The sequence below is a fragment of the Suricata suricatta genome, chromosome 12 (assembly GCF_006229205.1).
Source record: "Suricata suricatta isolate VVHF042 chromosome 12, meerkat_22Aug2017_6uvM2_HiC, whole genome shotgun sequence".
Lineage (NCBI taxonomy): Eukaryota > Metazoa > Chordata > Mammalia > Carnivora > Herpestidae > Suricata > Suricata suricatta.
This window is the reverse complement of record NC_043711.1, coordinates 82872955-82888331: the sequence shown is the minus strand read 5'-3', so window position 1 is coordinate 82888331 and position 15377 is coordinate 82872955. Positions and strand designations below refer to the sequence as shown.

Here is a 15377-nt window from a genome sequence, read left to right as displayed (position 1 = left end):
TCTGCTTCCTCATTTTTTTCACTTTTTTAAGGAGGAAGGGGGCTTCTTCGCAGAGCCCTACGTTTGTCCTATTTTCTGTTCTTTAGCCTTTGTTAGAAGACAAAATTAGATGGAGTAAATTTGAAGATCTAGTTGGCTTTATTAACGAGTCATGAATGGGTCAACATCCCACATAAAGTATACGGAAGCTCTGCCGAGCTACACAAAGATTTTTACACTGAGCGGGAATAAAAAAAAAAGAAAGAGAGAGAGAAGAACGCAATTTATTTGCAAGGAACAAATTGTTTAGGCCCTCCTAAGGGAAGAGGAAAAGACCTATCAATAAAGTTCCCAGCATTGACTGGGAAATTACATGCTGACCCGTTAAACGTTACATTCCTGGGGAGGATGCTCAATTCAACACAGATAACCTAACTTCAATTTTTTTTCATTTCACTGTTGCCTCTCTTAACTGGGAATTTGGTGCTCCTTTTAGGGGTGTCTGCATATTAAGAGGATCAGATAGTGACTACAGTGAGAAAACTGGGCAGACACCATCTTAATCAGAGGATCAAGGTTAACATTACTAGTAATGGGATATAAACGTTTAGGCAGCCAGGCTTTTGGAGTCAGACAGTCCTTTCCAGTTTGCACTCTTGCCACTGAATAACCTCAAGTTAATCACTTTGAGCCTTCATTTTATTATCTGTAAAATAAAGACTAAATGACAGTTGCATGTGGCATATCTAACAATGTTTGGGACATATTAATAAGTGATAGTTGTCCTGGGACTAAGTGAATATTGGTAGGGTACTGGTTGCTAGGATACGGAAGACAAAGAGAAGAGTAGGTCTGGACTAGAAATAATCAAAAAGAACAGTATGGAGGTTTTCAGATTTGTAGGTATGACCGCAAATTCTCAAGGTCCTGCCTGCCCTGTAGGGTGCCTTGAGGAAACACTCTTGCCTACAGCAGCTTTGCTTAATGGGCATCCATTAGTAAGGGACCAGCGTCGTCCAACTGAGGTCTCCACTGAAGACCGTCCTCTCCTTGTCAACCCCAAAGATTCCCTGGAATCCGTCCTGCAAATGTCCTGACAAAGGAGCCTTACACACACATAAGAATTGATAACGGAAATAGGCTGGGAGTGACAGCAATTTCTGTTCTAGAATTACACAATAGGAGACATTTCCTAAAAGTCCAGCCAGTCAGCCACAGCTGAGTTTTGTTTGATGTTCTTTGTAGGGATTGGGGCCAGAAAGCCAAATGAAGTTAAGAACAACAATTAACTTCCCCTGGAAGATTTCCTCATGCTGGGAGGGACAGGTCTTGTCCCTTTTTCTTAGTCACACTGAAGCTAGGTCTTTCTGGCTGCTTGTATGAAACACGGAACAAGATAGTGTCTACTTCTGAGGATCTGGGAGGGACCTGCAGTTTCTGTCCTCTAGTCCCTATCAGTTCAGCATTAAAAATAAATAAATAAATAATTCTGGGGCTCCTGGGTGGCTCAATCAGTTAAGCATCTGACTCTTGATCTTTGGCTCAGGTCATAATCCCATGGTTCATGAGTATGAGCCGCCCCGCATCTGGCTCTGTGCTGTCAGCACACAGCCTGCTTGGGATTCTCCCTAACCCTCCCCTGCTTTCTCTCTCTTGATATAAATATTTTTTAAAAATATTAAAATCCCATTCCTCTTAGCCTCTTGCCACTCGTTCTGTTTTAAATAAGAGCATGATCACCTGGCTGCCTAATAAAAGGTCTACTGAATCTATTTTAAACAGGATAGCTCATTGAGGTCAGTCTTGATAACTAGCTCGTGGTTTTCTATTCAGCACCCATGCTTGCTTGGGTCCTGTCTTACAGCACCTTTACATATCTTAGAAAAGGAGAGGTCTTCACCTTGGTTCTTTTCAATATAGACAACAAATCCAATCTCCTCTCAGTGGATCTTCTTAGTTTTTCTCTACCTACTCCACAGTACAGACTGGCTATAACCTGCTTACTTTCAAAGGCAGAGAGGCAGAAATCTATACAACTCACACAGAAAGAAGGCTTCTTTCACACAGAAAGAAGGCTTTTTTGCTGCAGGTGAGGAAACCTTCCTTACTCAAGACTAACATAACAGTGTGCAAACAAAGGACCAAAAAAGTTTAATTATAAACACAGTCTTACATCTTTTAAGGAAATGCAAGTGAGGCAGCCCCCTGAAGGACCTTTATAAGAGCACTTGACTCCCTGTGATATTTGTAGAGTTACCTGAGTATTTGAAATTACAATTCAAGAAAACAAAGGAACTCCGATACAGTAATATACAATCCAGTGCTGCCATTTTGTTTTTAGTAAATGAAAGCATAGCATATATACAGATAATTTTGTAAATAACTCTAAAAGAGAAACAAAAGTGAGGGGGCTGGAGATACCAACAATATTAAGTAGAAGTAATTAACCTAAAGAAGTTCAGATGCAGTTACATCCAAAACAAGGAGGATATGGAAACAGAGAAGTCTAATTCCATGAGTCATCCCTGATAACATTTTAGATTATTAACCAAATAAAAAGTGGCAGAGTGGGCTTGACTGAAATAGTTCATTTAGGATGAGATCTTTGTTAGCAAGTGAGTCATTTTTCACTTATATTTCTGATGATTTGACATTGGTATGTCAATCTCTCGATGAAAAATTAGTACCTGAATTTTAAATAGAGTTATTGTAAGTCTTAAGAAATTAGATTCTTCTGCACTCTGATATAAGATCATAAAAGACAGGGCAGGAATTCATTCTTATGAGCTGCTGGATCAGTTTTAAACCACTCTATCTCATGAAACAAGTGAGGTCCTTCCTTCTGACCCAGGCTGGGAAATGCTGCCTTCCCCAATCTCCCAAAAGAGCAGAAGAATAAGGCAATTGCTCATTTTACTTTTTTATTTCAACATAACATGCAGTTAAAAAAAAGAAAGAAAAGAAAAATTAACAGGATTTATTAGCATTTACAATGCTTACAAAGAAAAAAAGACTCTAAAAGCAATTTAGTTCAGATTTAAGAAATTGCTCTAATTGAACACTTACAATAAATCTATTTCCAAATGTTCAGTCTGGACCAAAATTTAAAATAGCATTTGGCAGATAAATTATGTCTGCTGTTTATTGTAGTCTTTTTATATAACCTCTGATTCTTGGGATATCCAGCCCCCATTTTCCTAACACAGCAGGGAAGACATGTACATGTGGCCACTTAAATTAAAGGAAGAAATGGAGTAAGGGAGATCCCAGGCTGCAAAAATATATACAAGCATTTACCTTTTCCAGAACTAAACGTTTCTTCCATAAAAATATTAAATAGCCAAACCCTATAGAACTAGGGCCAAGGCTACTTCAAATATAACTATTCTGTATTTTAAAAATATAGGGCAGAAAGCCTTTTGGGTGATATTTATACATTTTCACACATATTTCTAAGTTCCTAAACGAATCATCAAGCATTACGTAGAACAAAAAAAGTCTACTTTCTTACATTATTTAATTTAATCTTATAAATCTCTAGTAAATATTGTAGATAACTACATTTTAATGAGAATTCACCTCAATAGTTAAGTCTTTATAGAAGGCTTAATCTCCACAGCCATATATTACCAAAGTTCAGATTTCTATAATGAATGGATAGTTGGCAGACATTCGCTCTGTAAGACAAAGCAATAGCATTTTCCCCCCTACCGACAAAAAGGCAGAGTCCCTACTTTGGAAACAACTAGGGCTTTTAGAGACCATACATTTCCTGGACTATATGGAATAAAAAACAAAACTAAAATAGGGTTGGGGAGAACCTAATCTCTCCCACCTTTACACTAGATGAGGCAACCCTTTTACTCACTTAGGTCTGCTTTATGATGGCAGTGTTTTAGAGTACAGATACACCAGTTTAAAATATTTTTGTTGCTGTTCCAGGATGTAAAAGGACAAATAGGGACAAAAAGCAAACAAACAAAACCCAACCATTTTCTTTCCATATGGAACAGGGGTTTGCTACTCTCTGCTTATTTTTGGCTCAGTGCGACTTGTTTCTGCTACGCTTCTGAAACCTACCACAAAGTCTCATTTCATGAATTCTATGAGGCTGTCCTCAGGGTTCAGCTGTGTGTGACAGGTACTCAGCTGGCTGAGGCTTCATCCCACTGTCCATAAAGTCAAACCTCTGACAGCAGCCACCCTGACAGAGTCTAAGCTAGGCCAAGTTAAAAAATTAACTACAGAGAGATTCAAAGTGCATTTAATTAGCTACTAATGGAGCGGTCTGAAATTAAATAGTCATGGGAAAAACAAGGAAAACTTGATAAAATTTTTAGGCATGAAGAGAATATCCAACTCAGGACAATATAAAGAATGAAAAAGACTACTCCAAGGTGTCAGAGAAATGATAAATTTGAAGACTTTTAATTCACACAGAGAATACATTTCTGTGGCTACTAGAAATGTATTGCTGTTAAATGTATTACTCCCTTCTTTTTAGCCGGTACCACAGTTCTCCCTCCCTATGAAAATGTAATGTAGAGGATGTTTCATTGACCTCTCTCTTTGGACTGGAAAATATTCTAGTTACAAGTTGAACTTCCTAGCAATAATTAATAAACTGAAGTTGTGGGATTATGATAAAATTATGGAAGCAATTTATATATAATAACATACAAAAATTGCCAATGATGGCCTTTGATGAATTTAGCTACCACCGTGAAGGAAGCACAGTGTTAATATTTTTTTTTAATAAAGTTTAGTATTTGCAAGGAAGTTAAAACAATCAGACTTCCAAATGAAGAAGAGCGTTATACGGACATTTGCAGGCTGGGACTAACTTCTCCCTGAATTCAAATTAACAAAAGTACTTTGTAGAGAGATGCAGGAGTCTTGCATCACTTTCCAGGGATAACAGCAAAATGACACATGGATTCATGCTCTGGGAAGAAAAAACAACAGTCAGGCCAGGCTAAAATGAGAGGGAGAGCACAAGCCAGAAGTTTGCTCATATCCCCAGAAGCTGGGTTAGGTTTGCACTTTTAACTAATACCTCTTACCAAGAGGTTTAATAGGAAGATCTTACATATTTCATTTACCAAGGGACTTCCCTGCATTATCTGCAGAAATCTCTAAAAGGAAAAAATCTATTCCCAAGTAAGACTTTTGATATATGTATACAAAATTGTTGTTAAAGTAACAATCTAGTGGAATAAGACAAGGCAGATTTCATTGCTGTGTTAAATCTCATGTTAACTAAGGTTCGACTAGTCATTTGTAATCTGATTTCTGGAAACATGGAGTAGAAATCCAGAATCACTGGGAGATAAATCTCAATGATAACATTAATTTACTTACACTCAAATAACTCTCTAAACAGTCACAGCCCAATTTTACAACAAGATGTGCAATAAGCAGGACAAACATTGCAAATAAATTCTTGTCCTTTGGTGGCACAAGTTCTCAGAAGTTACTCTTGTCCAAATCCTTCTGTTTCTTCAATGGCAAATAACAGCTTTTCCTTCAGTTGTTCATAGCTCTTGTAGGGTGGCAGGTCCAGGCGGTTAAAACTAAAAGAAAGAATTGTTAGCTTGAGAAAAGGAAATATATAAAGAATCATATGAACAGTGTAGTATATAACACCACTGGTTTTAAAGTGAGGCAAAATTGGGTTCAAATCCCAGCTCTGTCACTGGGCCTTTGAACAAGTGCTTTTACCTTTCTGACTTTTGGTTTCTTCTTTGGTAACACGGGAATAACAGTATTTACTTTACAGGGTAGAATGACAAAGTAACAAGTATATAATTCAACAGAGGGCCGAGTACACAGCAGGTAATGAGTAAAATGTTAGTCTTCTCACGCTCTCCCAGTCACCATAATCTAGATCAGTGGTCAGGAAACTTTATCTGTTAAGGGGCTAGATAGTAAATATTTTAGGCTTTGTAGGCCACAGGTCTCTCTATTTGAGGTTTTAAGTACAGATCTTCCTCGACATATGATGGGGTTACATCTGGATAAACCTCTAAGTTGAAAATATATTAAGATCCATTTTCGACTTAACATCTAACTTACCAAACATCACAGCTTAGCCTAGTCTACCTGACATGTGGTAAGAACACCTTCACTAGCCCACGTTGGGCAAAATCATTGAACACAAAACATTTTATAATAAATGGTTAAATATCTCACATAATTTATTGAATATTGTACCTGAAGTGAAAAACAAAATGGTTGTATGGATGTAGAATGGTCTAAGTGTACTGGTTGTTCACCCTCATGATTGTGTGGCTGACTGGGAGCTGTAGCTCACTGCCACTGCCCAGCATCACAAGAGAGTATCATACCACATATCACTAGCCCAGGGAAAGATCTAATTCAAAACCTGAAGTACAGTTTCTACTGAAAGCATATCGCTTTTGCACACCATCCTAAAGTCAAAAAATCTAAAGTCAAACCATCTTAAGTCTGAATACTACTATAAGAAACAATTTTCCACTCTAATATCTACTATTCTATTCCTATTCAAACTGTCCTATTCTTAGAGAGTTTTTTTCTTCTAAATTTTTAATGTTTTATTTATTTTTTGATACAGAGAGAGATAGAGCATGATAGGGGGAGGGGCAGAGAGGGAAGGAGACACAGAACCGGAAGCAGGCTCCGGGCTCTGAGCTAGCTGTCAGCACAGAGCCTGACGCAGGGCTCAAACTCACAAACGTGAGATCTGACCTGAGCCGAAGTCGGAGGCTTAACCGACTGAGTCACCCAGGCACCCCTCTTAGAGAGTTTTTAAAGGGTATCTTCTAATTTGGGACTGTATTATTGTCCCCTTCATAAGGTAACAGGTAGTGAATTTGCCATAAGGCCTGGACCGTCTGAATTTTTAGCTTAAGGCCAAGGCAGATATTTGACATCAGAAGAATGCTATCCATAAAGGGAAAATAAATTTACATTATGACTTCTTGAAAATAAAAACATGGAACTTGACAAAGTAATGAGGCTGGTTTTCATGTGTGACTGAGATGACCGTTCACAGGAGTGTAATGGCACAATATGTTCCAAGTTTGAAAAAAAAAAAAGAGACAAGAGGTCAAATCAAAAATGTATTGCAGGGTATCTGGGTGACTCAATCATTAAGCATCTGACTTCAGTTCAGGTCATGATCTCACAGTTCATGAGCTTGAGCCCCGCATTGGGTGAGCACAAGCCCTGCTTCGGGTAAAACATGAGCTCCTGGTGAGCCCCATTTCTCTCTCTTTGCCCCTCACTCATCTGCGCCCTCTCTCTCTCAAAAAAAAAAAAAGTACTGCACATGTACACAAGACGAATGTACAAGAATCAACTGTATTTCTATATACTAGCAATGAATAATCTGAACAATCTGAAATGAAATTAAGAAAACAATTCTACTTATAATAACTTCATTAAAAAATTTTTTTATTATGTTTATTTATTTATTTTTTTTGAGAGAGAGAGAGAGAGAGAGAGAGAGAGAGAGGGAGACAGAGTAAGAGTTGGGGAGGAAAAGAAAAGAGAGGGAGACAGAATCCGAAGCAGGCTCTAGGCTTCAGGCTCTGACCTGTCAGCACAGAGCTCGACGTGGGGCTCGAACTCACATGTGCGATTATGACCTGATCCAAAGTCAGGCACTCAACTGACTGAACCACCCAGGTGTTCCCCATTTATAATAACTTCAAAAAGAATAAAATACTTTACTCCTGCCACCAAACTGATCTACACAAAGCAATTTGTACCAAAATCCCAGCTGACTTCTTTGCAGAAAGGGGACAAGCTGATTCCTAAAATTCATAATGAAATCCAAAGGACTCAAAATAGCCAAAACTATCTTGTAAAAGTTAGAGAATTCATTCCTCCTAATTTCAAAACTTTTTACAAAGCTACAGTAATCAAGACAGCATGGTACTGCTATTAAGGAAAGACATACAGATCAAGAGAATAGAACTGAGAATCCAGAAATAAACCCATGTATTAAAGGTCAGTTGGTTTTCGGGGCGCCTGGGTAGCTCAGTCGGTTGAGCCTCCGGCTTTGGCCTAGGTCAGATCTCACGTTCATGGTTTCGAGCCCCGCATCGGGCTCTGTGCTGACAGCTCAGAGCCTGGAGCCTGCTTCAGATTGTGTCTCCTTTTCTCTCTGCCCCTCCCCCTCTCATGCTCTGTCTATCAAAAATAAATAAAAACATTAAAAAAAATTTAAAGGTCAATTGGTTTTCAACAAATGTGCCAAAGTTGTTTACTTTTAATTTAAAAAATTTTTTTAATGTTTATGAGAGAGACAGAGATGAGTGGGGGAGGGGCAGAGAGAGAGGGACGCAGAATCTGAAGCGGGTTCCAGGCTCTGAGCTGTCAGCACAGAGCCCAACGTGGGGCTCAAACTCATGAACCGCAAAATCACGACATGAGCTGAAGTCAGCACTTAATTGCCTGAGCCACTCAGGCACCCCAATGTAGTTTTAATTTTTTTAATGTTTGTTTATTTTTGAGAGAGAGACAGAGAGTGAGGGAGGAGAACGGGGGAGGGGCAGAGAGAGGGAGATACAAAATCTGAAGCAGGCTCCAGGCTCTGAGCTGTTAGCAGAGAGTCCAATGTGGGGCTCGAGCTCAAGGAATGTGAGGTCATGACCTGAGCCAAAGTCAGATGATAACTGACTGAGCCACCCAGGCACCCCCAAAGTTGTTATTTTTTATATATAATTATAATATAAAGGAACAGACAATAAAACAAGTAAAAAGGGCAGATGGGGAAAATAAAGGAATATCAAGCAAGATCACTGAAATGTCTCATAAAATAAAGTTCAAATATTGTTGATGTTAGGTGAGATTCCAACATACTGTATTTGAGTTAAGATGAGGATTTGTTTGTTTTTAGTTCTGTACATTTTTGGAAATGTAAGTTAAACTGCATTTATAATAAGAAAATTATATTTCTGTTCTCCCAAGAGCTATCTAGGCCTGATTTCTTCCGCCTTTAGAGAAAAGTTAAAAGTTTTCTTAATATCACATGTAAAGGGGGCCTGGGTGGCTCAGTCAGTTAAGTGTCCAACTGACTCAGGTCATGATCTCACGACTCATGAGTTGAGCTCTGTCTGCATCAGGGTCTGTGCTGACAGCTCGGAGCCTGGAGCCTGCTTTGGATTCTCCCTCTCTCTCTGCCCCTCCCATGCTTGACCTCTGTCTCTCTGCTTCTTTCTCAAAAATAAGTAAAAATTAAAAAAAAATTCAGGGGTGGGAAATGGACTGACTGCAAGTGGGCATAAGGGAACATTCTGGAGTGACAGAAATAACCTAAAACTGGTTAACTGTTACTACTCTGTAAATTTACTAAATATCACTGAATTTAAATGAATATAACCTTATGATCTTTCGTAGGTTTATGGAATCTAAATTATGCCTCGATAAAGCTATTAAAAATAATTCACCACCATGGGGAAAATATTTCATTTCTAATTTCCAACAGGGTTTAATGTCTACATGGTAACTGGGAAAAGGTTATTATTATTATTTTTTAATCTCTTTCTGATTTGACTTACCAGGTATGACTTCTGGGTAACCAGTTTTCTTTCCCAACTTTTTCAATGCAGAATTTCTGTGGTCCATTGCTCCCTAAAACAGTGAAATCAACAGTTTCATACTCAGTTGTTCAAATTATGACCCTCTCTGTTCAGCAGCATCAGCATCATGAGGGAAGTTATTAGAACTACCAATCTGTAGGGCCACCCAAAGCCTACTGAAGTGAATCAGAAACTTCGGGGTAAGACTCAGCAATGTGAACAAGCTTCCAGGTGATTCTGATGAGTCCTAAACTTTGAGAACCATTTTGTCAATGTATGCCCAAGAGAAGACAATAAGGGCTTTTTTTTGTTTTAAAAGAAAATGCAGTTTTATCTAGCATTCCTTTGTCAGAATAACAGAACACCTAAAAAGCTTAATTTTAGCTTTAAACACAATGGAGAAAATACAACCCACTGTCTTATACAATAAAACTTGATCTAAATATTAAATTGTTAAAACTTTATAAAATGTAAACAATCCACTGAATTAAGTATTAACAATGCTTGTGCTTGGGGCACCTGGGTGGCTTAGTCAGTTAAGCATCTGACTTTGGCTCAGGTCATGATCTCACGGTTCATGGGTTCGAGCCCCATGTAGGGCTCTGTGCTGACAGAGCCTGGAGCCTGCTTTGGATTCTGGGTCTCCCTCTCTGTCTGCCCTTCCCCCACTCATGCTCTATCTCTCAAAAATAAACAAACATTATAAAAATTTGTAAAAAACAACAACAAAAACAATGTTTGTGCTTATAGGTCCTATAGAACATACCCTTACAAACTTACACTCACTTCTTGTCTCTCATTTACCTTCTGTTGTAGACAGAGTGAATCGTAAGCACTGGTTTTCTAAAAGGTCACTACCAATCCCTAGAAATAATTATTGGTAGTCACAATGATTAGTGGCTGGACTTTTTTTAATTATAAGGGGCCAGGTAAAATAAATGTTCTACAATGTGTGAGAGTCATACTCGGTGAATTTTCTTATGTCCGACTCAACTCAACCCAGTACAAAAATGAATTGGTAGTACGTATGATTTATAATATCAAAGCGTTCACACAAATAGTTATGTGAAGAGCCCAGTAAGATAGGAAATGGTTATTATGAAAAAGGATAGTTATTCAGTAACTAAGCTCAAAATTATGTTAATTTACTCTGAACATTCACTCTATTCAATATACTATAGCATTTCTATCCATAAAGATGGAGCATTTTAATAGTACTAATTAATATTTAACAGAAGAGCTTGGATTGCATCCAATAGATAGACAATCAAAAATTAAAACAGAGAAATAGGAAATGAAGGGATCTTAATGAATTTCACTAAGAAAAGCTATTTTACAAATATGCCATATCATCCTGAAAGTTTCTAAAACTTTATGGAATGTTAAGACATCAAGTTATATACATATATACACTCAAAATTATTTTGGGTTGCCTGTTGTTTTCAATCTTATTCTCCTAAACCAAATAAGTTCTATGTGGACTCTTATACCTATGTTCCTATTTTTAACCCATTTCAACTTTCAAATAGTATGATCTCTGAGAACTTTTTAATCTATCAGAGTCTTGGCCTGTGATGGGATTTCATCACAGATGCTACCTCATTTTTCTCCACTTTCATCATCATAATTTATTTTGGCAGGTCTACTATCCTTGCTCCATTTAGATTATTTCCCTCTTTTTTTTTTTAAATCATATTTAAGTCAATTATTTCTTGCTCTGTTTTTTCATATTCTAGTATTTCTTATACAGAAAGGTTTCTGATCTTAAAAATTTTTTTTAATGTTTTATTTATTTTAGAGAGACAGAGAAAGAGAGAAAAAAAGCATGAGCAGGGGAGGTTCAGAGAGGGAGGGAGACACAGAATCCAAAGACAGGCTCCAGGCTCTGAGCTAGCTGTCAGCACAGGGCCCAGTGCAGGGCTTGAACCCACGAACCATGAGATCATGACCTGAGCCCAAGTCAGACACTTAACCGACTGAACCACCCAGGGACCCCTCTGGTCTTATCTTAAACCCAAACCTTTTAAAATAAGAACAAGTATTTACTAATTAGTGTCTTCTAGCAGTTGTTCCCAAATACACATGTATCAAGATAAATATTTCATTATGAGTCACTTCTTAAAAATTTTAGTTGGTGCTTAAGTTTATGTATATTTTTTAGAGATTGTAGACACTTTTTTCATATCTACCAATTTCATTCCAGAATATTAAAGAGGATGTTATAAATATTTGTTATAGAAATGGGATGTCAGATCTGTCAAGGGTTGAGAACAATCACATTAAATCATATACTTCATTCTTACAACTTTCTCTTCCTACACTGACTGGAAGGTTCAACCACATGACCTCTAAAATTGTATGAAGCATAATCTCATCTCTGCCTTCCACAGGTATCCTCCTGTTGTTTTAAACAGCTCCACCCAACCACAAATATTATTCCCAAGAGCAGACCTAGTTCTCATCTGTTTAATGATTAGATCTAGTTTATACTGAAGCTTATATCATTTTTTCTCTCATTGTGATCATTACCTTAGTTCCCCAACCACCAATATGGTTTTCCTTTTTCAATCTAGAGAGCATTTTTAAAGGTGTCCCTCTCCAAAAACCTACTTAGTAATAATACTTCTCTGAGACCTTGCCTACACTGGATTAAAAACATCCTTTCATGTTGCTTCTGAGAAACCAGAATATTTGTCTTCACTCTCTGGACTTTCCTTTAAGTCTGCGTCTAGGCTATTTGTTTCATCCCTAAATACAGGTGTTTCTAAGCATCAGCCCTCTACTCTTTGTATTTGATTTCTGCATAAGTCAACCAAATCTTTATTATAAAAATTTTTTTATGTCTTTGTTTTATTTTGAGAGAGAGAGAGACAGTGTGAGCAGGGGAAGGGCAGAGAGAGAGGGAGACAGAATCTGAAGCAGGCTCCAGGCTCTGAGCTGTCAGGACAGAGCGTGACACAGGGCTCTAACCCACGGACTGTGAGATCATGACCTGAGCTGAAACTGGCCGCTTAACCAACTGAGCGACCCAGGTGCCCCAAGCCAACCTATTCTAATAGATTCAAATGTCACTGCTCCAGTAACTCTACTTTCCCTCTCTACTCTTACCACTAAACTCATACTTTAGCAACACCTGCTCCCTGTTTTTTTTAATTGGTTGCCTTGAACTCAAGAGGTTCTAAGCTACACATTATCCTCCCTCAACACCTCTAAACCATGTTCTTTACACTTCACAACTCTTTCTCCATTTTTCAAAACATGGGTTTATCCTGGGCATTCTTCCTTTATATCTCATCTTCTGTTCAAGTCCTTTTCTACCTTTGGAACCTCTTCTAGTGTTTATCCCTTCTTTTCCATCTCTATTTCCATCTCCTAAGATCAGGTTCTCACCATTGCTCCAATATTTCCTTCCTATGCATGCTATACCTTGCTACCAAATCTTCCTAATATGCAGCTTCAGCAAGCTTTCTGCTCTTCATAAAGTTCCTTAGCTTCCAATATGCTCAGAATAATGTCCAAATTTTTCTAGTCTAGCTTTTAAGTAACCATATCTGACACTGCCTACTTAGTTCTTCAATTCTGACTTTCTGCTTCAGCTGAAGCAGGCTTAGGGATCACAACTTCTATTCTCCTATGGGACGTGGCATAGTGCTGGTGTTAAAGATTTGAATTTACTTAAGTTATTATCAGTCACAAAAGTGTTTCCATGGTCATTCATTTCTAAACAACACACATTTTGATCAGTGACTACTATGTGACAAGCACTATGCTAGACACCAGAAATAAAATGATGATGATGGAGCTCTGTATCTCAAGGAGCTCCAGGTATAATAGAGAAGAGTGTTAAATACATCATTAAAATATAGTATAATACAACCAACAGTGCCTGGCTCATAGGAAACACTAAAATGTTTGCCAAATGACTGAATGACCAAATAGATCTACGTATAGAGGATCACTAAAATCAGTATTCTCTGAAGTTAAAATGTGGGATCTAGTCTTAAGATGAAAAATCTCTAGAGTTAAGGACTAGAAAGTGATTTTTAAAAGTTTACACAAACCCAGGTTAACTATGACTAGTGGAAAATGGCTATTCTTTTCTTTGTTATTCCTGAGAAGCTATACACACTGATTTGAATATAACAGCAGTGTGTACACAATTTTCTGTATAGGAAAAGTGATCCTGTATCACATACCCATGAGGTCGGCAAATCCTCCAACTGGCAATCGGCAAGTTCCAGTAACAAACTGCAGAAGCCTCATTCTCTTCTCATTATCAATTTCTTTAACAAACTGTTTTTAAAAACACACATATAAAGATATATATATAGGTTCTATGTTACATTTAGCATAATCAAGAATGAGAAACAATCATTTCAAATGAACTCCCACTGTTAGATTCACTAGATAATGACTATACCCACTACTGTGTCCATGTTTGTCAAAGCCCTGTCAACTTTCCCCTATATAAATCTTAGGACCATATCCTTTTAAGGAGATAGAAAAAGAAGGGTGTCCTGGATCTGAGAGATCCCTACTCATGAAATCTCTTCCAGGGCAGCCCTTTCTCCCCCCCTCCCCCACCTCCTAGGTCTGTCCTATAGGATATTCATGTGGTTACATAGGACACAGAGCCTTAGTCAATATGAGCTTTTTGGTTTTACAAACAAATGAAATCAAGTTCATAGAATTCTGACCCAGATATATATGAATAACATCCTTCTCTGAATGTTCTCTACGTTTTGGTGCAGCTATACACTGCCAGAATCAGGTGCCTTTCAACTCCTACAACTCTGACTCAATACATTAGGTTTCTAGAGGATGCTTTCTAGCCTGTAGCACAAGTATTTTGGCCCAGCCAACTATTTTTTGGTAAATGTTTATCCTATTGTACTACTGTCAAATATTTTAAAATTCTAATCCTATTTGCTATAGAAGCTCAGTTCATCTGAGTTTAAGAATTTCTTTACATAAGTAGCAGGCATTTTATTTTTTTAATGTGGTAAAATATATATAACACAAAACTTACCATTTTAAGCAACAATTCACTGGCATTAAGTATGTTGACACAGTTGTGTAACCATTAGCGTGATTTCCAGAACTTTATAATCTTAAGCAAAAACTCTGAATTCATGAAACTTACCTCCTCATTCCATCCAACCCTAAAAGCCTCTATTCTACTTTCTATCCCTATGAATTTGCCTATTCTAGATACCGCATATAAATGGAATAATGGAATCATACAATACTTGTCCTTTTGTGACTGGTTTATTTCACTCAGCATTACATCCTTAAGGTTCACCCTTATTGTAGCCTCCCAGAATTTCCTTTCTCTTTAAGGCTGGATAATATTCCATTGTGTATGTATATCACTTTTGTTTATCCTTTCATCTGTTGATGGACATTTAAGTTGCTTTCACCTTTTGGCCACTGTGAATAATGCTGTTGTGAACATAGGTATATAAGTATGTGTCTGAGTCCTTGATTTGACTTCCTTTGGGTATACCTAGAAGAACTGCAAGTCATATTAATTTCTATGTTTAACTTTTCAAGGAGCCATCAAACTGTTTTCGAAAGTGGAGCACCATTTTATATTCACACTGGTGATACAGGAGAGTTCCAACTTCCAATATAGGAGAGTTCTAACATCCTCAACAAGGATGATTATTTTCTATTTTTTGATAATAGCCATGCTAGTAATGCATATGAAATGGTATCTCATTGTGCTTTGACTTGCATTTCCCTAATGATTAATGATTTGAGCATCTTCTCATGTGCTTATATCAGACATTTTTTGAAGATAACATGATTCCAAACCAGTTCACCCTC

The 15377-nt window shown here is 37.6% G+C and overlaps 2 protein-coding genes across 6 annotated transcripts in view; one reads left to right on the top strand and one right to left on the bottom strand.

The window, feature by feature from the left end:
* The window catches only part of LOC115274915 (predicted GPI-anchored protein 58), a 48310-nt gene that overhangs the window by 988 nt on the left and 31945 nt on the right, over positions 1-15377 (top strand). The window lies entirely within an intron of this gene.
* ITCH (itchy E3 ubiquitin protein ligase) overlaps positions 2108-15377 on the bottom strand; it is a 154628-nt gene continuing 141358 nt past the window's right edge. For 3 of the 4 annotated variants that reach the window (XM_029918440.1, XM_029918441.1, XM_029918444.1), the window contains 3 exons: positions 13745-13841; positions 9528-9600; positions 2108-5552 (listed from right to left, as the gene is read on the bottom strand). In XM_029918440.1, coding sequence (XP_029774300.1) covers positions 5453-5552; positions 9528-9600; positions 13745-13841 — 270 coding nt within the window. In that variant the 3' untranslated portion in view covers positions 2108-5452. The remainder of the gene's footprint in view (positions 5553-9527; positions 9601-13744; positions 13842-15377) is intronic. The other variant, XR_003901319.1, reaches the window with a different exon arrangement.